General features: G+C 37.5%; 2 protein-coding genes and 1 pseudogene across 2 annotated transcripts; 2 read left to right on the plus strand and 1 right to left on the minus strand.

Moving 5' to 3' along the window:
* On the plus strand, positions 1-1,106 carry LOC135768963 (uncharacterized). Its single transcript, XM_073813820.1, has one exon. It carries the CDS (start codon positions 3-5, stop codon positions 1,095-1,097), a length of 1,095 nt encoding a protein of 364 aa, XP_073669921.1. The 5' UTR covers positions 1-2; the 3' UTR covers positions 1,098-1,106.
* A 3,833-nt stretch (positions 1,107-4,939) lies between these two features.
* LOC141281909 (uncharacterized) lies at positions 4,940-10,440 on the minus strand (annotated as a pseudogene).
* Positions 10,441-20,219: 9,779 nt separating this feature from the next.
* LOC141279814 (uncharacterized) lies at positions 20,220-22,686 on the plus strand. Its single transcript, XM_073813818.1, has 2 exons — positions 20,220-21,290; positions 21,459-22,686. The coding sequence occupies exons 1-2, from the start codon at positions 20,220-20,222 to the stop codon at positions 21,819-21,821; spliced, it is 1,434 nt and encodes a 477-aa protein (XP_073669919.1). The 3' UTR covers positions 21,822-22,686.
* Positions 22,687-23,039: the final 353 nt, after the last annotated feature.

Below are 23,039 nucleotides of genomic sequence, written 5' to 3' on the forward strand. Positions count from 1 at the left end.
TGATGGAAGTGAAAGAGGAGAATCAAGCTGAAGTGGATGAAAAACATCAGATTGTAAAAATAAACCATAATGTTTCACCGAAAGAAACTCTGAAGACAGAAGACATAAAGTGTGAAAATAGTTTCAGTGAAGATGAACGCCCTGCAGATCACAAGAGGATTCACACCGGAGAGAAACCTTTCACATGTCAACAGTGTGGAAAGAGTTTCAGAACAAAAGTTAACCTTAAAGAACACATGAGGATTCACACGGGAGATAAACCACACGCATGCCATGAGTGTGGAAAGAGTTTTACAACTGCAAGGTACCTTAAGAAACACATGAGGACTCACGCTGGAGAGAAACCTTACACTTGTCATCAATGTGGAAAGAGTTTCTCTGTTAAATGTAACCTTAAGATACACACAAGAATTCACACGGGAGATAAACCACACGCATGCCATGAGTGTGGAAAGAGTTTTACAACTGCAAGTAACCTTAAGAAACACAAGAGGACTCACACTGGAGAGAAACCTTACACTTGTCAACAATGTGGAAAGAGTTTTAGAAGAAAAGATAACCTTAACATACATGTGAGGGTTCACACCGGAGAGAAACCTTACACATGTCAACAGTGTCAAAAGAGTTTCGGAACAAAACCTAACCTTAATGCACACATGAGGATTCACACCAGAAAGAAACCACATGTGTGCCATCACTGTGGAAAGAGTTTTCTAACTGCATGTGAACTTAAGAAACACATAAGAATTCACACTGGAGAGAAACCTTACACTTGTCATCAATGTGGAAAGAGTTTCTCTGTTGAAAGTAACCTTAAGATGCACACACGAATTCACACTGGAGAGAAACCACATCTGTGCCATCAGTGTGAAAAGAGTTTTATAACTGCAGCTGAACTTAAGAAACACATGAGGTGTCACACCGGAGAGAAACCTTACACTTGTCAGCAGTGTGGAAAGAGTTTCTCTGTTGAAAGTAACCTTAAGATTCATTCAAGAACTCACACCGGAGAGAGACCTTACACATGCCATGAGTGTGAAAAGAGTTTCAAAACAAAATCTAACTTTAACACACACATGAGAATCCACACTCGATAGAAACCATTCATGTGTCAACAGTGTGGATATTCAATTCAATTTTATGTATATAGCGCTTTTCACAATTGTTAATTGTTTCAAAGCAGCTTTACATGAGTAGATGTAGGGGAAAACACAGAAAATCAATAGATAATATAAGAAGCAGAATACAGCGGCTAAGGATAAACCGTACAAGCGAGCGTAGTAATAATGTAACGTATATAGTAAAGTGCTAAGTTCAGCCAAAGTTGGCTGAATCTTCCGCGGATTAAAAAACCCCTAGGGGCATCACGTTGAAGGACAGCCAGTAGATCAGTGGTGTGATGACCTTCACAGCATCAGGAACTGGGTCTGTTTGTCTCAGTGTCCTCGGGGTCGAGGACGAGACAGGGAGAGAAAACGGAACTCTATTGGCGTAGGGGCCGTTCGCATGTAATGCAAGTGTAACACAGTGATGTGGTTTAAAATCCACTCTGTTCCAGACAGGCTACCTATTGCGGCAATAGTATATTACCCATATGAGGTATGTGAGTGCTTTGTTCTAGACAAACTAAGTAGTGCGAGATAAGTACATTTACTGGACATTTTATGTGAATGCTTTGTTAAAGAAGAATGTCTTAAGTTTAGCTTTAAATTGATCAACTGTGTCTGATATTCTAACATTATTTGGTAAATCATTCCAGAGCTTAGGGGCTAAGTAGGAAAAGGATCTACCACTTTTAGACACTTTTGATATTCTAGGGATAATTAAGTAACCAGAATTTTGTGATCGCAGTTTACGTGGTGGATTGTATTCTGATAGTAATTCTTTAATATACAAGGGTGCTACGCCATTTAAGGCTTTGTAGGTGATTAGCAGTGTTGGGAACGTTACTTTAAAAAAGTAATTAATTATAGTTACTAATTGCTTTTCACAAATAGGAACTGAGTTAGTAACTGCGTTACATTATTATAAAAGTAATTAATTACCAGGAAAAGTAATTACTTCGTTACTTAAAAATGTTAACTTGAATTAAATAACTTGAATGCCCCTTACAAAATTAAATATGTTAAATGACTAAAATGGATACTAAAGAGAAATCACTAATTTTGTGGCAGCATGTGACGATGTGAGGTGCTTTATTAGATCAGAATTAATTGCCACAGAGGTGGGGAGACTTTTTCTTCATGGGCATAATTTACACATTACACAAACATTCATGCCTTTCACCTCAACAATGGAAAAGTAGTGCTTTATACTTTGTGTTTGCGACTGCTACATTTGAGCTTGTTGTACTTGCCATCGCCCTGTCGAGAAGAGAAAACGATGCGTATTTTCATGTCAGTCTACAAAAGTCTCCAACCACGCCAGAAAAGATAGCTAGATTTGTCCTATGAAGTCGCTAAAGTGATAGAGAGTTGCTAAATCTAGCGACAAAGTGACCAAGTTGCTCAGACTTTTTTACACTGCTCGCTCGGAGCCTCGGACTGTGCGAGTGTGTGGTCTGTTTGTGAACCTCGCCTCTGGTTGCTAATGATGGAAATTAAGCCAATCATCATCAGCTATGTGGTTCTCCAACCCCCGCATAGCAATGAAAACTTATGTTTCCTGATAATGTCTCCTAGAGGTAACATATATAACGAGAATAGGATAGGGCCTAATCCTGATCCCTGTGGTACACCGTATTTAACGGGGGAGTGATATGACTCTTCGATCTAAACCAGGCTAAAGCCTGACCTCTGATGCCAACATAGTTTTCTAGTCTTTTGAGTAAGATTGTGTGATCTATTGTGTCAAAGGCTGCACTAAGGTCTAGTAATATAAGGATTGAGATTTCACCACGATCGGATGTTAAAAGAAGGTCATTTGTAACTCTAAGCAGTGCTGTCTCTGTGCTATGGTGGGGCCTGAATCCTGATTGGAACTTTTTATATGTATTATTATTCGCTATGAATGTGCGTAGCTGGCTTGCCACTACTTTCTAAAATTTTAGAAAAAGAAAAGGTAGATTTGAGATTGGTCTAAAGTTATTAAGATCTCCCTGGTCAAGGTTTGGTTTTTTAATAAGCGGTCTAATAAAAGCTGCTGGAACGTATCCTAATTCTAGAGATGAGTTAAAGATATTTAGAACTGTGTCTGACACTACATGAAATACCTGGCGAGAGTGATGCTGAGAGACAACATTTAGAAATTTAGAAATCATTTAGAAATCAGCTGAAATCAGCTGATATGGCAACAGCTAGACAGCTAGAAATCAGGTCTTATTAATAAAACTGTCTGGAGGATCCTTACTAAAAGTCTACATGCGTTCAAAGCCCAAAATGTCTGGACTTGTGTTCTTGTGGACTTCATCAGTCCGGACCCAAGTACTGCTCCAATTCCAAGTTCGCATGAAGCCAAGTTCAAAAAACATCCCAGGATGTGTTCTTGATCAGCTCATTTTATCGAGGATGCATCAGGAGGTGACTTGTGTGGACTTGTATCAGCCAAGTTTTCCAGAACTTAAAATTTGTGGTCAGTTAGTAAAGATATTAAAATTTCCTCTGACAATTTTGGATATTTGAGTTCAAGTTGATCAGTGGGCGGTCAGTGCCGTGTATGTAGCAAAACCCCAGCCAGACAATGGTGAAGCGTACTGCTGTTTCAAAAAGCCTTTATTTTGTGTTCAGCCGTTAGCCTTTTCTTTAAAAACACAAATCTGCCTTTCTTATGTAACACCTTTTCTTCATGAAACACCGTAAGAGCTACAGGGCAGATAAATAACATAAAATCAGCTCTTACGAACATAAACATTAGCCGAAGGCCAACACTAATAAACATATTACAAAAAGATATAAATTACATCCGTCAGTATTAACAATGTTAAAAACTTACGTTAACAAACTTTGCATGACACGAGTGATGATAACACATGTAAACACTTCTTCACAGTTAAATAGATTAACACACGTATTAATATATATAAACATTAAACAATCAAACACAGTACCTTGTTCCCGTTCCAGCTAGGTGCTTAAATTATCCATTCATGTATTTAAGAACCTTTAAGAGCGATCTTTACGATTTCAGAGCATTTTCAAACAATTCAATTTTATTTATATAGCGCTTTTCACAATTTGGTAATTGTATCAAAGCAGCTTTACATAATAGATGTAGTGAAAAGCACAGAAAATCGACAGATAGCATAACATAATACACAATAGCACAAGCAGCTAAATTTGCTGCGGTTATAAATCAACATTATAAGCAAACGTATTACTAATGTAACGTATAGAAGTTAAGCCCAAAAAGGCTGCCTCCCCGGGTTGAAAAACCCCCTAGGAGAAAAAAACCCCGGAATTTTAGCCGGGGAAGTAAAAAAAAGTCCTAGGAGGAAAAAACCCTTGGGAGATATAAACTCAGCAAAAAAAGAAACGCCCCCTGACTTTCAACTGTTTTTACTTTCAGTTAACTTAATGTGTATAAATATTTGTATGAATACTAAAAGAGTCAACACCATAAGACATAAACTAAAAATGTTTCACAGACATGTGACTAACAGAAATTGAATAATGTGTCCCTGAATGAAGGGAGGCTCAAAATCAAAAGTACCAGTCAGTATCTGGTGTGGCTTGAAGTACTGCAGTGCATCTCCTCCTTATGGACTGGACCAGATTTGTCAGTTCCTGCTGTGAGATGTTCCCCCACCCTTCCACCAAGACCCTTGCAAGTTCCTGGACATTTCTGGGGAAAATGGCCCTAGCCCTCACCCTGTGATCCAACAGGTCCCAGACCTGCTCAATGGGACTGAGATCCGGGCTCTTCGCTGGCCATGGCAGAACACAAACATTGCTGTCATGCACAGAACGAGCAGTATGGCTGGTGGCATTGTCCTGCTGGAGGATCATTTCCGGATGAGCATGCATAAAGGGTACCACATGAGGGAGAGGATATCTTCCTGTACCGCAAAGCATTGAAATTGCCTGCAATGACAACAAGCTCAGTCCAATGGTGAAGTGATATACCGCCTCGGACCTTGACGGACCCCCCACCTCCAAATCGATCCCGCTCCAGGGTACAGGCCTCGGTGTAACGCTTATTCCTTTGACCATAAACACAAATCCATCCATCATCCCTGGTGAGACAAAACCGTGACTAATCAGTGAAGAGCACTTTTTGCCACTCCTGTCTGGTCCAGCGAAGGTGGGTTTGTGCCCATAGGCGGCGTTGTTGCTGGTGATGTCTGGTAAGGATCTGCCTTACAACAGGCAAGCCCTCAGTCCAGCCTCTCTCAGCCTATTGCTGACAGTCTGAGCACTGATGGAGGGATTGTGTGTTCCTGGTGTGACTCGGACAATTGTTGGGCCATCCTGTACCTGTCACGCAGGTGTGATATTCGGATGTACCAATCCTGTGCAGGTGTTGTTACACGTGGTCTTCCACTGCGAGGATGATCAGCTATCCTTCCTGTCTCCTTGTAGCGCTGGCATCTCACAGTGTGGACATGGCATTTTATTGCCTTAGCCACATCAGCAGTATCATGCCTCCCTCCAGCATGCCTAATGCACGTTCACGCAGATGAGCAGGGACCCTGGGCATCTTTCTTTGGTTGTTTTTCACAGTTGGTAGACAAGTCTCTTTAGTGTCCTGCGTTTTTTAGAACTGTGACCTTAAATGCCTACTCTCTATAAGCTGTTAAGGTCTTAACGACCATTCCACAAGTGCATGTTAATTAAATGATTATGGTTAATTGCACATGCATGGAAAACAATGTTTTAACCTTTTACAATGAAGATCTGTAAAGTTATTTGGATTTTTACAACATTATCGTTGAAATACATAGTCCTGAAAAAGGGACGTTTCTTTTTTTGCTGAGTTTATATATATATATATATATATATATATATATATATATATATAGGGGTGGTACGGTTCACAAAACCCTCGGTTCGGTTCGTATCACGGTTCTATGGTCAAGGTTCACGGTTCAGTACGGTTCTTGTTGTTATTTTTTCTTTAAATTTTTAACACTCCAGAAATGTATTATCTTATTAATGTATTAATTATCCATAATTTAGGATACAGTATTAAAAAAAAAGTTATATCATGTAATCATGCACAAACTGAATTTGACTTTAAGCACATTATTGGGACCATCTCTGAGGAAAGCCAGATGAGATTTTGATAGAGCAAGAGGGAAGACATTGATGATTTCAACATGCTTTTCATTTATTTGGCAAAAGAGAATGTGTATTGCCATCTACATAAACTTTATGTGCATTTTTAGCACACAAAGATAACTTGCATTTATTAAAATGCCAACTTCAGTGTAGCTCTTAGGTTTATCACTGAGAGGCTGCTTTAATACTGCAGAGAGTATATGTGGACGAGAGAGAAACATAACCTTTACACCTGTAATATTTAAATCTCTTTAAGTCTCTTTTATCCACTTTTGACCACTTCTGTCCTGATTACTTTGAGGGGAAATTTCTGAAATAAGATCGCGCAACTTTCACACGCTAGCAAAATGAAACAATGCGGAAATCAGCCGCTTTAATTGTATCAATGAAAGGCTAAAAATAGCGCTGAATACGAAAAGACGTAAAACTTTCAGTACCTCAGATTAGATAAATGGTCGGAGAGAAGGCGATCTCCTGTGGCTGTTCGAGCATATTCAACCCATAGACTGCAGTTCAATCTATTGTTTTATTTCCGCTGTCATCATAAGTAACATGAAATAAAAATATGTTTCCACACACCAAACTTATACGACACTGGCGCATCCTCCAACTGCGGCAGACTTCCTTTTCTCTCCCACTTGCCATTTCTACACGTAACATAACCTGCAGTACTTATACTCGAAACCAGTCACCTCTTCTTTCGCGCGAAAGGGAAACACGGTATCTGAGGTCACATACAGGGCATGAGACTACATTGCGCATGCCATGAACCGTTGAACCGTGCGGCACACACGCGCTCCGAACCGAGACAAGCGAACCGAACGGTTCGGATTTTTTTCATGGACCGTGCCACCCCTAATATATATACACATTGAAACGGAAGGAGATTACAAACAGCATGCGCTCTTTCCTTTTCCGTGTGTGCGTCTCACTAATTAGTCCCACCTTTCTAGGTGCGAAATTAACGTTCCACAAGGGGGCGGGATTAAAGCACTCTTTACATTAACAAAGGAGACTAAATAAAATGGAGCTTAGAAAAATTACCTTATTTTCTCTTTCTTAAGAGTTAGTTACAGTGTACACCGCCGAGGCCAGATTCATCTCTGAAAGTCCTTCTGAAATGTGCCGCTGTCTCAGTGCAGCTGCTCTTCCCTTCAGTGTCTGATGGTCAAACATGAAATATTCTCTTTGGATATATCTAACTGGCATTTTTTTGTCTCTTTATTATTCATATGAAGTCTGTTATTTGTTATTATCGTTTTAACTGATGTTAAAGTTAAGTTTCATAACTTAAATCACACATATTTTCTATAGAATCTTAACACTGAATCACTGCCTTTGTACTTAAACTAGATTTTTTACTTGTGTTTACTTCATGTTGTACAACATTTTTTTACTTTTATAATAAACGTGTGTGGTCTGGTTGCGGTGAGATTTTGGCATTTTCTTGTGGTCTTGTGTATTGCGGCAAGTAGTATGCCATACAGAACCGTTTGCCACTGAACCTGCATTAACGACGACAGTGGGGCTTCTGGCCTTAGTCAAACAGTTTGGCGTGTATATGGTCAGGTTGTGGTGAGATTGTGGCATTAGAGATTGGGGTTAGGTCATGTCAAGGGTTTATGCACCGAGTTACGAGAAAGGAGCAACTTCAGGAGATGTAAGGGCTGAGGAGTAGTGTGGCAGAGGGTGCTATCACTCAATTGACCATCCCACAGAGTCTCATGAGTGCCTCAGGTATGCATTAAGGGATATGAACATCAAGTCCTATACAACAGATCTATGACCAGCACCTGTATATACAGATGGTTCTAAAGATTATGCATCTACCGGAAATGTTTCTGCAGTGAATATCCCTACATTTCAATGCAATATCAGCAAAAGAATAACTGAAAATGCTACACAGTCTTATGTAGATGCGTATAAATAGCACGAAGTGTGAAAATTGTACAATACATACATAAGAAGGTTATTTAATATACAGGTTTCTCCATGTTTTTGTCTATATTTAAAGGAACAGTATGTAAGAAATGTATATCGATTAATCATAAAATGGCCCTGGTATGTCACTAGACATTAAGAAAACATTTTCATTTCAAATATTTAAATCACTGACAAAAGTAGTCTGGCCAGGATATTGTCATTTAAAAAGTGGAGTTGCAGCCCTCAACTGATGTTTATGTTGTCATTTTATGTATTGGCCACCAGTTGTGTGATTGCAGTACCAGTTTTAGCCACAAGTTTTGTGATTGCAATACCAGTTTTGGCCACAATCCTACATACTGTTCCTTTTTCGCCGACTGAGAATCCAAAAACGGTTACTGAGTTTTTTTAAATCAGCGCATGCGTAAGAACAGCCTCCCTCCTTCACAGCTCATTTCTAGGGAACGCCTTCCAAAACTCATGCACGAATATTTGAACAGGAGTGTTTGTTTACCACCGGCATATGCTGTGTCACGTCAGTGGATTCATTATGTAAAATGATATGATAATAAACGCATAAGACGTTAAAACGTTAGATCAGTCGACGCTACTCCCATTTCATCTAGCATGTAGCTGACTGGTCACTGCCTTACAACTACAGTACAAGAACAACGTCAATATACTTGAATAACAGTACAACAATAATTATTCCCCAAAGAAAGAATAATCACGGTTACCTGTCGGGAAGAATTTTGCGAACTGCGCGTCAGTCTTGACACCTCTCTGTTCTTTCATTGCTCTCCAGCGTTGAAATGTTTCTCCAATAACGACTCTGTTTACATTACGTTCTTCTGACAATTTTCTCCTATTCCCAGTGGCTTAAAAAGTCTTTCTTTTGCGTCCTCCTTCGAGTTTCTTCTCTACCGTGGTGCAAATTTGAGGAGGAAAGCAGGATCGACAATGAAAACAAAACGAAACTTAAGACGGACTTTCATCCGCTATGCGCATGCGTCGCCTGTGTTTAGTCACTGGAGCGTGCACGTCTCTCACAAGGATCGTAATGGCAGTGATTGACAAGCCAGAGGGCCATTTGCTTATGCGATGACCGCATGAGCAATTGGCTGATGTTTTTAAGGCCCTATCTTGTGCACAGATGAGGTATATTTATATTATTACTTTCAGTGAAGCTAATAAATAGTCTTTTATCATTTAGCAAAGACAGTTTCAAGTAATATTGCAAAAATGTATAAAACAAACATCCTCTTTTGCACCTTTAAGCCATGGTCGCTTCAAGCTGGGGTTAGAATTGGGATTTGGATTAGGATGTCATTTTTATATAACAATAAGTTGTTCTAACCCTTAACCCAAGCAAAAATGGTTTAAAAAATAGATAAAATAGAGAAACCAATACATAAAACGACAAAAAAAGATGCTCCATTTAAGTCAATGGGAAGGACTGGCGTATCATATGCATGCCAAATTGGAATTTGATATGTATTGCTCGATTTTCACACTTTGTGCTATTTATACGCAAAAGGTTAGCAGTTCTGATTCATATGCAGCAAATGCAGCACTTCAAGCCTTGTAAGTGGACTAAAATCAGATGTTGACATATAAGTGGCTCTTAGTTTAAAGAGGTCATTTGTAATAAATGGCAAGAAGCATGGCCCTGCTTAAAAAACTAATAGACACCATCACAGAAATTCTATTGGTTTTATTGAGAATTTTATTGGTTCTAATGGAATATGGCCCAAAACACACTACAGTGTAGTGGTTTTAATGGTAAAAGCTAATGGTTCCTGTAATGCCTTACCACTAAAGTCATAGGCAAATCGTGTCCGGGGAGTGAGCAATTAATTGACTCGTGTCAATAAAGGCAAAGGTTCTTGATATGCTGATGTTGCGTGTGTTTTATTGGAACAAGCATTTCATACAGTCACCGTATTTCCATTGTTCATTCATCCACAGTTTATAGTCCACACCAATCCTGGACATAATATACATGAGTAGCTAAACAAAATCCACAACGGTGAAAGTATATGCTCACACAATAAATCTCACATATCTGTGGTAAAGATCAAGTCCTGTTTCACAGTGCTGTTTCACGGTCAAAAAACTGTGAAATTCTCCGTACACACAAACACCTGTCCCTCTATCCCAGGTGCACTCATTTATTGATTAAAAGAGATTGCCCCCTACTGGTTCAACATGGAATTTATATTAGGCTCCTACAGTTCCTATTGGTATTTTAATGGAAAACATTAGAATTTTCTGTAATGGTTTTAGGGGGAATATTGATAGCAAGAGCAGACATCTTAATAGCATTTATCTACTTGTTGGAAATGGAAGAAGTGCATTTAAGAACAGAAAAGAAGATATTATAATTTCACGTCTTCGAATCAGACATTCTGGACTAAATAATTCCCTTTTAAAATAGGAAAGCATGCAACTGGTAAATGCAGACATTGTAATCAAACAGAGACAATAGAGCATGAAAAATATATATCACTTATTCAGGAAATGGGAAAAAAATGGGCTTAAAAACTTTTTGGAATGTAATTTAGAGCAACAGAAGAAGTATAGACCTTTTGCGTGTTTGCAAACAGAGATGACGTTTTTTGTGGGCGGAGCCCAACTGGTGGCAGAACGTGAATGCTTCTCAATAGAGGTGTGAAGTGTTTTAGCATTAAACTGTGATTTATATGGATCCGGTGTTCTGTAGAAGTCTGTTTCCCCTATATTTCTCTTAAGTATAATGTTTCTTATAACGTTTTCACCAAGTTACGTTTATTTTTTAAATAAATTAAAAGTTTAAATGGCTTGGCTACTAATTGTGTGCATGTATGTAATGTATATGTATTGTTCTTTATTGGTTAATAAATTATTTTTACCGTATGAATCGCTGAAGTACTTATAAGAGCAATACTATCATGTATTCTGTATAATATAATTTATTAAATATTTCATCATTTCCTGTTTTCAATTTCTTCCTTATATTTTTAGCCTACGTGTTACGATATTATGAACTAATTAAAATCTTTAATCTTTCTAAATAAATTATAAACGTAACGTGATGAAAACGCTGTAAGAAACCCATAGAGGGATCAGACTTCAAAAGAACACCGGATATCTTCTCTAATTATTTTCTATTCAAATTATTAAAAGATTTCCAGATGATTTCATCACTCCAGTCTGTCCGGTTGAGGGCTTTTATTGCAACCATAAACACCTACGTTTATCTTCAAATGGTGTCTTCGACGAAGGTATACTATAAAAATGAAGGTCATCTATTTTGGCATTCCTATTCTGATACTCAACAGCACAACAAAACATTTTCTAGTGAGATATATTGTTCATTTCACTCGCGTCTCATTCACTTCCACTGTTTTTCTGCCACCACATGCGCGCGTGACGTAACTGTGACGTCGACTCGCAAGTACAGCAGGTGGCGGTAGTGCACCATAAGTTTGGTTACAAACCGCCATAAAACTCCAGAAGAAGAAGATTCGAATCAAAAAAGATTCGTAAAGATTTGAAGCCTCGGGAATCAGTGTTTAAAACGATCGTCACTAGAGCCAGATGTCTCACGTGTAAATGCTTCGGTGATTACTGAAATAATTAATCCGTGTTCGATTTTAATTTTATTAGTTTGTCAGCAGAAGACAGGATTTCTTGAGATGAAGTTGAAAATCTGACCCGGACTCACTGTTGTCTCTGGAGCAGGGATCCATTGTCCGGACAGCGTCATAAACATCTCCTGACTCATACAGTTGTGTACTTTGAGGTAATGTCCAGCACGTTTAATACCAATATTAAATGCTTTTACCCATGTATTATGAATCAGTGTACTGTGGAGATCGAGAACTCAAAACAGAAGATGTGCGCTATTCAGACAACTTTAATATTACCTGAGGACTGCATCTGTATTTACTTATTTTAGTTCTTATTTACCTTTATATTTAACGTTAGGGGAGAGCGGGGTACAAAGTTTCAAACTAAGGCTTTTTTGACTTTAGCTCTATCATTCAAAATTTTTTGCGTTATATTTAATATTTTTTACACAATGTCCCTGTTCTGGAAACTGCCCCTTAAAGTTTGTTTGTGGGATCTACCGTTATCGTACACCGGCAGTGACAGGAGTGCAAACGTTACCTCAGTTGGGGTTCATTGTGAACAAAGGATTTGTTGTAACATCTGCTAGAAAATTTAGTTTAAACACAAATAATTCAATCAAATTCTGTCTATATATTAAAGGTGGATATTGTTTATTTATCTGCCTATAATATATAGATATCCACACATTCATCCATCCATGATCCTTCATCTAACCATCCTTGTATTATGCATCAATCCATATAAACAGATTTTTTTAAAGGGAAAAAAAATCACAATTGTGAGTTATTTCCCCTGTTATTGTATTAACCCTTGTGCATCCTTGAGGACATTTTTGTCCTTTTCAGTTTTGTTTTTTTGATAACTTTGCCTGCGTTAATGCTAACTGCATAAAATTTGCCACAGGTGTGTATTTTTATTGGAATTTTAATATTTCACCTTCATTTCCTTTAAAAAATCTATTTTCTACGAGGTACACAAAATACTTCCTCTCAGGACCTTTTGGACAAAAATGTCCCCATTGAAACCCATTAAAACTGCAATTTTTAATCCCGGTGCCATTCAACTATAAAATGATGCAATCTTTGTTAACAGATTTTCATTCTGTTGGCAAGGCTTCAAAATGTAAATTTTTACTATTTTTTACCAGATGGTGCCATTTTTTTAATGTTTGGCATATAAAGCAAATTATTGCTTTATTGTTGTTTTCTACTTATGCATATTATAGAGCCAATTAGATATATTATGAAGCTATAATTGTGTGGGTGTGTTGGTATGGATGTCAGAGGGTGGTTCGTATGTGTGTACTGAAACTGAAAAATTGTATGTGTGTGTGTGTGTGTGTACCTGGTAATTATCACGTTGTGGTGACCAATTGTCCCCACAAAGATAGGAATACCAGTATTTTTGTGACCTTGTGGGGACATTTTGAGGTCCCCAGGAGAAAACAAGCTTATAAATCAAACAGAATGATGTTTCTTGAAAATGTGAAGTAGCAGAAGGGTTTCTGTGATGGTTGGGGTTAGAGAATGGGGTAGGTAAGGGGAATAGAATATACAGTTGGTATGGTATAAAATGCATTACGTCTATGAAATGTCCCCACAAAACATGGAAACCAGAATGTGTGAGTGTGCGTGTGTGTGTGCGTGTGTTTTTTGACATGGACATTTTTGTCCTTTATGGGCCTGAGAGGTAACTTTTTTTTTTAAATCTGATACTGCATAAAAAATATGAATGCATAAAAAATAATGTTGTTGTTAATCATTGAAATATCCAAGGCTGTAATACTCAAAGAAAAAAAAATCTGCTTAGCATTTAGTAAATTGAAAATAATTAATTTTTTTCTTTTTTTCATAAAAAACAGCAGTGGCATTGTGTAAACAAACCAGCATTTAAAGGGTTAAAATTCTGAAAATTAATGAATGTTTGGTCATTGTGATTAGAGCTGATGTTGGTTAAAAAAATGGCATCAGTGAAAGTGGAAAAAAATATTAATCCTATAATATTTTTATGACACTTTTTGGACATGGACATTTTTGTCCCCTGTGAACATATGTGTAACTTTTTTTAATTGATGCACAAGGGTTAAGTTATCATTTTGATGAATAGTATTTACAATGTTTTCATTTCGTTATTATTGTATACCTGAGGCTTAATTGTAACACAGTGTGACAACTAACCCCGCTGTGTAAAAATGTTTTCAATCCCAGCTATCAATTACTGGGAGTTGCAAACATGTTTCAAAATTATGCTTTGTTTTAGGTAACAACTAACAAGACAGTGATTAAAACTTGGATAAATAAAAATCTTTCAGCATAATTTTGTTTTAAACATCAAGATTTAAGGCAATTTCAGTTGAATTTCTATCCTTAGGTGAGATAATTAAAGGTAGTGTCTAAAAATTGCCCCCCCACCCCCCATACACTATCACTCTCTTTGAAATTAAGAAATCCTCCATATATCATTTAAGGTGGGGGATTATTTCCCCTCCTTTTTTCAGGCCTTGACCTCCACAGAAGCCACACTTGCATTTGACCCCGAGGCCTTCATCAAGTCAAGTAAGTTTTGATGATAAACTTGGATAAATATATTTGAGATATGGTATTATAGTTTTAAATAGCAAATTCTAAAATGTGTTTATACAGTCGCTAGCTAACCAGTAAATAAGATGTCTAAATATAAGCTAGTACTATTATAATAACTATAATAATGTTTATTATGCGTTTGTGTTTCTAAATGAAAGAATATGTCTGTAGGAGCGATGTTAAGTCATGTGTAGTGCTGCCTCACGATTAGTCGTGTATATTGCATGTGTATATACACGTATACATGTTTATATTTATATAATTTATATTATTTATAAATATTTATTATATAAATAATTTTTTTCCTAAAATTGTATGTATGTGTGTGTATTTATAATTATTATACACAGTACAAACACATATATTAAGTAAACAAAAACTTTTATTTTGCAAACGATTAGTCGCGACTAATCTTGAGGCAGCACTAGTCATGTGACCGTGGGAGAATAAAGGCTTCATTAATTATGTAAGGTTAAAATACCTGTGTGTAGCTTTGGAAACACTTAAACCACTTACATGGGAACATGTGTAGCAGGAACACACATTTTTTGGTTGACTGTATAATCGTATATATATATATATATATATATATATATATATTCAGAGTCATCTTATTGTTGACTTCACTGTTATACTTTGCTATATTGAAACAATCTTCAAATGGATGAAGAATAAACAACAAACTGTAAGGATGATTGACGAGCCACAATTTTTTTGCTTCCCACTCAGCTCCTTGGCTGTTTAAAACGGGTTATTGTGCCACTACAGAATCAATTAAAGTTCGACTTACAATTAAATCAGTCAAGACGTCATTTTTAACATTTGTTTTACCTTGCATGCATGTCTGCTTATGACCAAACAATATGTTTGTTTATTTATGTTTGTGTATGATATAGTTTATATATACAGATCCACAAATGTCTAAAAATTCCCATAAATTCCTGTTAATTTTCTAATTTAGAATATTTAAAAATTCCCCAGATTAAGTTCTTTTGGACAATTTCTGATAATTTACCAGAAACTTTCTGCCCCTTAGCAAACCTATTTGAAATTTTGAAAAGATTTTTGTCAATGATTTTGTCAGTAATTTAAATATTTCAGATTCTGTAATTAATGCTTGAGAAAACATGTTGAAGTGAAACAATAATAAGTCTGAAACAGATGTGAATGTTTTACTGACATTAAATGTTTTAATGCCTTACATTCTTTCATTTCTAGTTCACACCCATAGAGTGAAAGTGATTGAGACCTTCAGTGAAGCTCCTCCTACAACAATCCACCAATAAATGCTGGAGTCAAACACACAGAGAAATCACTCCATGTGTGACAACTGAAATCTTCATGACATAATGTTGATGCTGGTGAAAGAGGAGCTTGAGAAGATGACAGATCCACAACTAGGCTTGCCGCGATAGTCGGTGAAACGGTGATAACCGGTGCTTAAGCCTCTCATCGGTTATATCACTTGCCCACCGCGACACCGTCTTTCACCGTCGTTTTGATATTTTCGTGTTATTAAATTATTTAGTTTCGTTAGAGAGAGCAAACCCTTACAACTGAATGTGTCTGTTGTCTGAATTCAGCGGGGCTGAACGCGCGTCACGTCACAGAGCCGCCGCAGGTGTCAGATTTCATTTATTTCTGTCAGAGTTTGCAAGGCGAGCTGACTGACCAGATGATGACAGAAGCCGCGTGCTTTGCTCGTTTTTGTTATAATATACATATATGATGTTTAAAATAAGCGAGATCGTTTTGTTGTTGTGTTTTTCATCAAGAAAAATATTAAACCCATCATTCAAGCAGTGCTTTTATGGAGAAGTAGCCGGTTGCTCTGCTTGGGACTGGCGGGTTCTGTGAGAATTACCTGCGCACATTGACTCAAGCACTTAAGTAAACCAGCTGTTGCACTCGCATTGCACGCAAATTCATAGGCGATTTAACGCAGCTTACGCAAGCGCTGCATTTAAACAGTCGCGTAATTCAAAAGTGAAAGTAAAATGTGCACGTCTGCATGCGCATTTTAAGCCCCTCCCACTCGGTGAAACCGGGATCACCGAGTTTGTGACGCGCCGATTAACCGGTGGGAAAATTACGTCACCGCGGCAACCCTATCCACAACCATGCAGAATAAAGGATGAAGATACTGAGGAACAAATAGATTGGTGTCTATTTTTCAATCTTTATTATTGATGGTTGAGGAATAATCATAAAAACATTGAGAAACATGAGGGGAAAATAAACTAAAATCCATGAGATGATAACTTTCTGCATCTATAATAGATTCAGTTGAATTAGATTGAAACATCAGGTAAAGAGTTTTATCCAAAGAAACCTTTAGTGGATTGAATGACTGTGATCTCCATGCAATGCTCTACTACAGTTAAACCTCATGTTGTGTTCACGTCATTATTGAGAGAATTTTCTTTTACCCAAAAATAGTAGTTAAAGGGACATTGTGTAATATTTTAAGTGTTTTATTAGCTAAACTAAATTTCTTCATTCATAAATGTGTCCTTATTGGTGTAAAATTACCTTTGCCAATGATCTGACTTCTCCTCGTAAGCGCAGAAGTTCTTATTTATATATACATAGGATGAAGGTAAGCACACCCGTCGCTATGGGCGGGCCATAGGGGGCCGGGCCCGCCCTCAAAGACGCTTGTGCCCCCCCAGTATTTAAAAAAATACTGTAATTGTAAATGATCATAGTTGCTAATTTTGTGTTGCATTAATGTTGTATTCTTTATAATTAAAACATTAAAAATATAAAAAACAATGGTGTGATTTTGTTTGATTGATGGGAATCTAGCTACACTGCAACAGCCTATCACGAGGCTACGTACGACACGTACGTGACGTAGCCTACGTCAGTGTAGCCGCTCAACAGTTAGCGCACTTTTTTAAACTAGATGAGTTTTCGCTTAGCTATACTGCTTTAAGATGTTTAACGTGATGAATACGTGCTGCGCGAATAGAGTATATATTATTATAAGTATACGTACTGTAGGCTAATAATAAGTGTGCCCTCCCATGCATTTCATATGCCCCCCTTAAGACTGAGGTCTGGCGACGGGTCTGACTGTGACAAGAGTTTCCCAGATACAAGTGAACTTAAGATACACATGAGGTCTCACCGGAGAGAAATCGTTCACTTGTCATCAATGTGGAAAGAGTTTCTCTGTTGAAAGTAACCTTAAGGTACACACAATAACTCACACTGGAGAGAGACCTTACACATGCCATGAGTGTAAAAAGAGTTTTCAAACAAAATCTAACCTTAACACACACATGAGAATCCACACTCGATAGAAACCATTCATGTGTCAACAGTGTGGATATGGCAACAAAGCTTAGAAATCAGCTGAGGTCTTAATAATAAAACTGTCTGGAGGATCCTTACTGAAAGTCTACATGCGCAAAAAAGCCCAAGATGTCTGGACTTCTGTTCTTGTGGGCTTCATCCGCCCGGGCCCAAGTACTGCTCCAATTCCTAATTTGCATGAAGCTAAGTTCAAATAACATCATCAGATGTGTTTTTGATTCACTCATTTGATCGAGGATGCATCAGGAGGTGACTTGTGTGGACTTATGACAGCCAAGTTGTCCAGAACTTCAAATCTGTGGTCAGTTAGTAAAGATAGGACCTATATTAAAATTCCCTCTGACAATTTTGGTTATTTGAGTTCAAGTTGATCAGCGGGCAGTCAGTGCTGTGTGTACACCGCCGAGGGCAGATTCATCTCTGCAAGTCCTTCTGAAATGTGCCCGCTGGCTCTGCCCTTCAGTGTCTGATGGTCAAACATGAAACATTCCCTTTGAATATATATCTGGCATTATTCTGTCTCTTTATTATTCATATGAAGTCTGTTATTTGTTATGGTTTTAACTGATGTTAATGTTAAGTTTCATAACTTAAATCACATATATATTCTATAGAATCTTAACACTGAATCATTGCCTTTGTACTTTAACTAGATTTTTTACTTGTGTTTACTTCATGTTGTACAAACATTTTGTACTTTCTTAATAAACGTGTGTGGTCTGGTTGCGATGAGATTTTGGCATTTTCTTGTGGTCTTGTGTGTTGCGGCAAATAGTATGCCATACAGAACCGTTTGCCACTGAATCTGCATTAACGACGACAGTGGGGCTTCTGGCCTTAGTCAAACAGGTTGGCGTGTATATGGTCAGGTTGTGGTGAGATTGTGGCGTTAGAGATTGAGGTTAGGTCATGTTTATGGGTAGGTTTATGCCCTGAGTTACAAAAAAGGAGAAACTTCAGGAGATTTAAAGGGCTGAGGAGTAGTGTGGCAGAGGGTGCCATCACTCAATTGACCATCCCACAGAGTCTCATGAGTGCCTCAAGTATGCAATTAAGGGATATCAACATCAAGTCCTATACAACAGATCTATGACCAGCACCTGTATACAGATGGCTCTAAAGATCCTGTGTAAGAAAAAAATGATGAGGACGTAGAAAATCTTGATGAAAGTAGTTTATTGTGGTAGCAGTGACAAAGCACGTCGTACTTTGGGTTCAGCGGAGTAAGATTGAACCCTGAGCAAAGTCAGTCTTAACACTTTATAATTTTAAACCTGTTTTCCCACCCCTAATGCTAATGAAGTATCCCTTTAAATGTAAATTAGGACTAATACTACAAATGACCTCTATATGTCCCACTGTGCACAAATGGGTCCTTGTATTTATATGATCAGGGGCCGGATTCACGAAAACATTCTTAAGACAAAAAATAAGAAGGTTCTTAAGATAAATTATAAGAAGTGCGTAAGAATGTTCCTAAGTGCAATTCTCAAACATTTCTTAAGAAGTTCTCAATTTTTTTCTTAAGAATATCTTACATTTGTGTCTTAAGAATAAAATGACAAGCTTTTATATGAATTAAGATACTCTGCTAATGAGGTAACAATACACTTATCCAATAATCTTTTGACTACCTTGCAATCATTAACGCGATACAAACGAGTGATGCATTAAGACTACTACAGGATGTTATTCGCTGTTGTAACAGAGGCAGCTACTAAGGCGATGCGGTGCGTAAATATAATTCCATAATGTCCCAATCTGTCCGTCATGCAGGTCGAGCGCTCTGGGTGTGCGTGCTTCACTCTCCGTGCCCAAGGCTTCGTCTCCCGCTCCCAAACGAACATTATTGGAAACCTAAACAAAAAAGCAAACGCAGTAAATGACAAATATAATGCATGCACTGTAAAAGTGTCAAACAGAAAGCTGCATCCTTCGGAGGTCGCATATGCAGGCTGCTTACGTCATCAAGGTTTATTTCAGATCATTAACTGAGCCTTACATCCGCAAGTCGTGAGCATATTACAACAATTTGCGATTAACTAAATAATTAGTAAACTTTATAATTGTTAATAGTTTTAATAAGACACTAATGAAGTAAATGCAGTTTAAAAATGCGACCTCCGAAGGATGCAGTCTTTTATTTGAGAAACGACCAGCACCTCCACAAGAAATCTCGCGAAACACATTTAATCTCGCGAGATCTCGTCGCACCCCTAATATTTTATCTAATATTGGCAAAATTATTCACAGAAAATGCTATTTTTACTAAAATATTGAGGTGCATAAGCTCAGATTAATTAGGCCTATGATTAATTACTTCAAAAAAGAAATGCAAAACCAGTCCTAACTGAAAGAAAACAAGTTGACAAAAAGATAGAATTCAATGTTTGTTGATATTGGAAACACCAGAAGTGTTATAGGGTTTTGAACAAAGCACAAGAGTTAAACTACAAAAAACAGAAATTGACAATAGAAATGACATAATGCACTTCACATTAAAAATAACATGGATACATGAAAATCTCAAATGTGTTTTGTCACTCTGGTCTTCATTTTAGATATGATGGAAGTGAAAGAGGAGAGTCAAGCTGAAGTGGATGAGAAACATCAGATTGTAAAAATAAACCATAATGTTTCACAGAAAGAAACTCTGAAAACAGAAGACATAAAGTGTGAAAATAGTTTCAGTGAAGATGAACGCCCTGCAGATCATAAGAGGACTCACAGTGAGGAGAAACCTTTTACATGTCAACAGTGTGGAAAGAGTTTCAGAACAAAAGGTCACCTTAAAGCACACATGAGGATTCACACTGGAGAGAAACCATATGTGTGCCATCACTGTGGAAAGAGTTTTACAATTGCAGGTGAACTTAAGATACACATGAGGATTCACACTGGAGAAAAACCTTACCTTTGTCAACAATGTGGAAAGAGTTTCTCTTCTGAAAGTAACCTTAAGGTACACGCAAGGATTCACACAGGAGAGAAACCATTTGTGTGCCAAGAGTGTGGAAAGAGTTTTATAACTGCAGGTGAACTTAAGAAACACATGAGGACTCACACTGGAGAAAAACCTTACCTTTGTCAACAATGTGGAAAGAGTTTCTCTTCTGAAAGTAACCTTAAGGTACACGCAAGGATTCACACAGGAGAGAAACAATTTGTGTGCCAAGAGTGTGGAAAGAGTTTTATAACTGCAGGTGAACTTAAGAAACACATGAGGACTCACACTGGAGAAAAACCTTACCTTTGTCAACAGTGTGGAAAGAGTTTCAGAACAAAAGGTCACCTTAAAGCACACATGAGGATTCACACTGGAGAGAAACCATATGTGTGCCATCACTGTGGAAAGAGTTTTACAATTGCAGGTGAACTTAAGATACACATGAGGATTCACACTGGAGAAAAACCTTACCTTTGTCAACAATGTGGAAAGAGTTTCTCTTCTGAAAGTAACCTTAAGGTACACGCAAGGATTCACACAGGAGAGAAACCATTTGTGTGCCAAGAGTGTGGAAAGAGTTTTATAACTGCAGGTGAACTTAAGAAACACATGAGGACTCACACTGGAGAAAAACCTTACCTTTGTCAACAATGTGGAAAGAGTTTCTCTTCTGAAAGTAACCTTAAGGTACACGCAAGGATTCACACAGGAGAGAAACCATTTGTGTGCCAAGAGTGTGGAAAGAGTTTTATAACTGCAGCTGAACTTAAGATACACATAAGGATTCACACTGGAGAAAAACCTTACACTTGTCATCAATGTGGAAAGAGTTTCTCTGTTGAACGTAACCTTAAGATACACACAAGAATTCACACTGGAGAGAAACCTTACACTTGTCATCAATGTGGAAAGAGTTTCTCTGTTGAACATAACCTTAAAATACACACAAGAATTCACACTGGAGAGAAACCTTACACTTGTCATCAATGTGGAAAGAGTTTCTCTGTTGAAAGTACCCTTAAGATACACACAAGAATTCACACTGGAGAGAAACCTTACATTTGTTATCAGTGTGGAAAGAGTTTCTCTGCTAATAGTAACCTTAAGATTCATGCAAGAATTCACACTGGAGAGAAACCGTTCACATGCCATGAGTGTAAAAAGAGTTTCAGAACAAAATCTAACCTTTACACACACATGAGAGTCCACACTCGATAGAACCCATTCATGTGTCAACAGTGTGGATATGGCAACAAAGTTAAGAAATCAGCTGAGGTCTTATTAATTAAATAGGATCCTTACTTAAAGTCTACATGCGCACAAAAGCCCCAGATGTCTGTACTTGTGGACTTGTGAAACGTCATCAGTTGCGACCCAAGTACTGTTCCAATCCCAAGTTCGCATGAAGCCAAGTTCTTGATCCGCTCATTTGATCGAGGATGCATCAGGAGGTGACTTGTGTGGACTTGTATCAGCCAAGTTTTCCAGATCTTCAAATCTGTGGTCAGTTAGTAAAGATATTAAAATTTCCTCTGACAATTTTGCATATGTGAGTTCAAGTTGATCAGCCGGGGTCAGTGTCGTGTACATACACCGCCGAGGCCAGATTCATCTCTGCAAGTCCTTATGAAATTTGCCGCTGGCTCAGTGCAGCTGCTCTGCCCTTCAGTGTCTGATGGTCAAACATGAAATATTCCCTTTGGATATATATCTGGCGTTTTTCTGTCTCTTTATTATTCATATGAAGTCTGTTTTTTGTTATTATCGTTTTAACTGATGTTAAAGTTAAGTTTCATAACTTAAATCACATATATTTTCTATAGAATCTTAACACTGAATCACTGCTTTTGTACTTTAATTTTTTACTTGTGTTTACTTCATGTTGTACAAAAATGTTGTACTTTTATAATAAACGTGTGTGGTCTGGTTGCGGTGAGATTTTGGCATTTTCTTGTGGTCTTGTGTATTGCGGCAAATAGTATGCCATACAGAACCGTTTGCCACTGAATCTGCATGTATAATAATAATGAAGAAAAATTAGGAAAGCTATGTGTCCATGCCTGATGTTCTCATCCTCCGCAACACTTTTTGAGAACAGTTTAAGCACACATACAGAATTTTAATAAAGTTTGATTTTGAGTGACCAAGCACATGGACCAGTTACTTAAAGATGGCTACCAGGTAAGATCATTTTTTTTACAGTTAATTTGAAATATTGTCTTGTCAGATTGCTTACCTGACGTTTTGATTATCATTACCGCAACAGATGCTTATTAAATGTTAATTTAATTAATAGAAGCATAATACTTTGATTTTAAATGCATGTGCAGAATCTCCAAATTATGTTCTTTCAGGTTTGTCATGTCATTTTGAAAATATGTCAGTGTTGATGTTTTCTGACTGTTGCGGTAATGAGATTTTTTAAGACTAATTTTT

The sequence above is a fragment of the Paramisgurnus dabryanus genome, chromosome 3 (genome assembly GCF_030506205.2).
Source record: "Paramisgurnus dabryanus chromosome 3, PD_genome_1.1, whole genome shotgun sequence".
In the NCBI taxonomy this organism is placed as follows: domain Eukaryota; kingdom Metazoa; phylum Chordata; class Actinopteri; order Cypriniformes; family Cobitidae; genus Paramisgurnus; species Paramisgurnus dabryanus.

What these genes read in the sequence shown, in the direction of transcription:
- LOC135768963 (XM_073813820.1), top strand. Translation starts at nt 3, where the DNA reads ATGGAAGTGAAAGAGGAGAATCAAGCTGAAGTGGATGAAAAACATCAG.
- LOC141279814 (XM_073813818.1), top strand. Translation starts at nt 20,220, where the DNA reads ATGATGGAAGTGAAAGAGGAGAGTCAAGCTGAAGTGGATGAGAAACAT. An exon ending in CTTCTGAAAGTAACCTTAAG is followed by an intron (nt 21,291 to 21,458) that starts GTACACGCAAGG and finishes CGTAACCTTAAG; the next exon opens with ATACACACAAGAATTCACAC.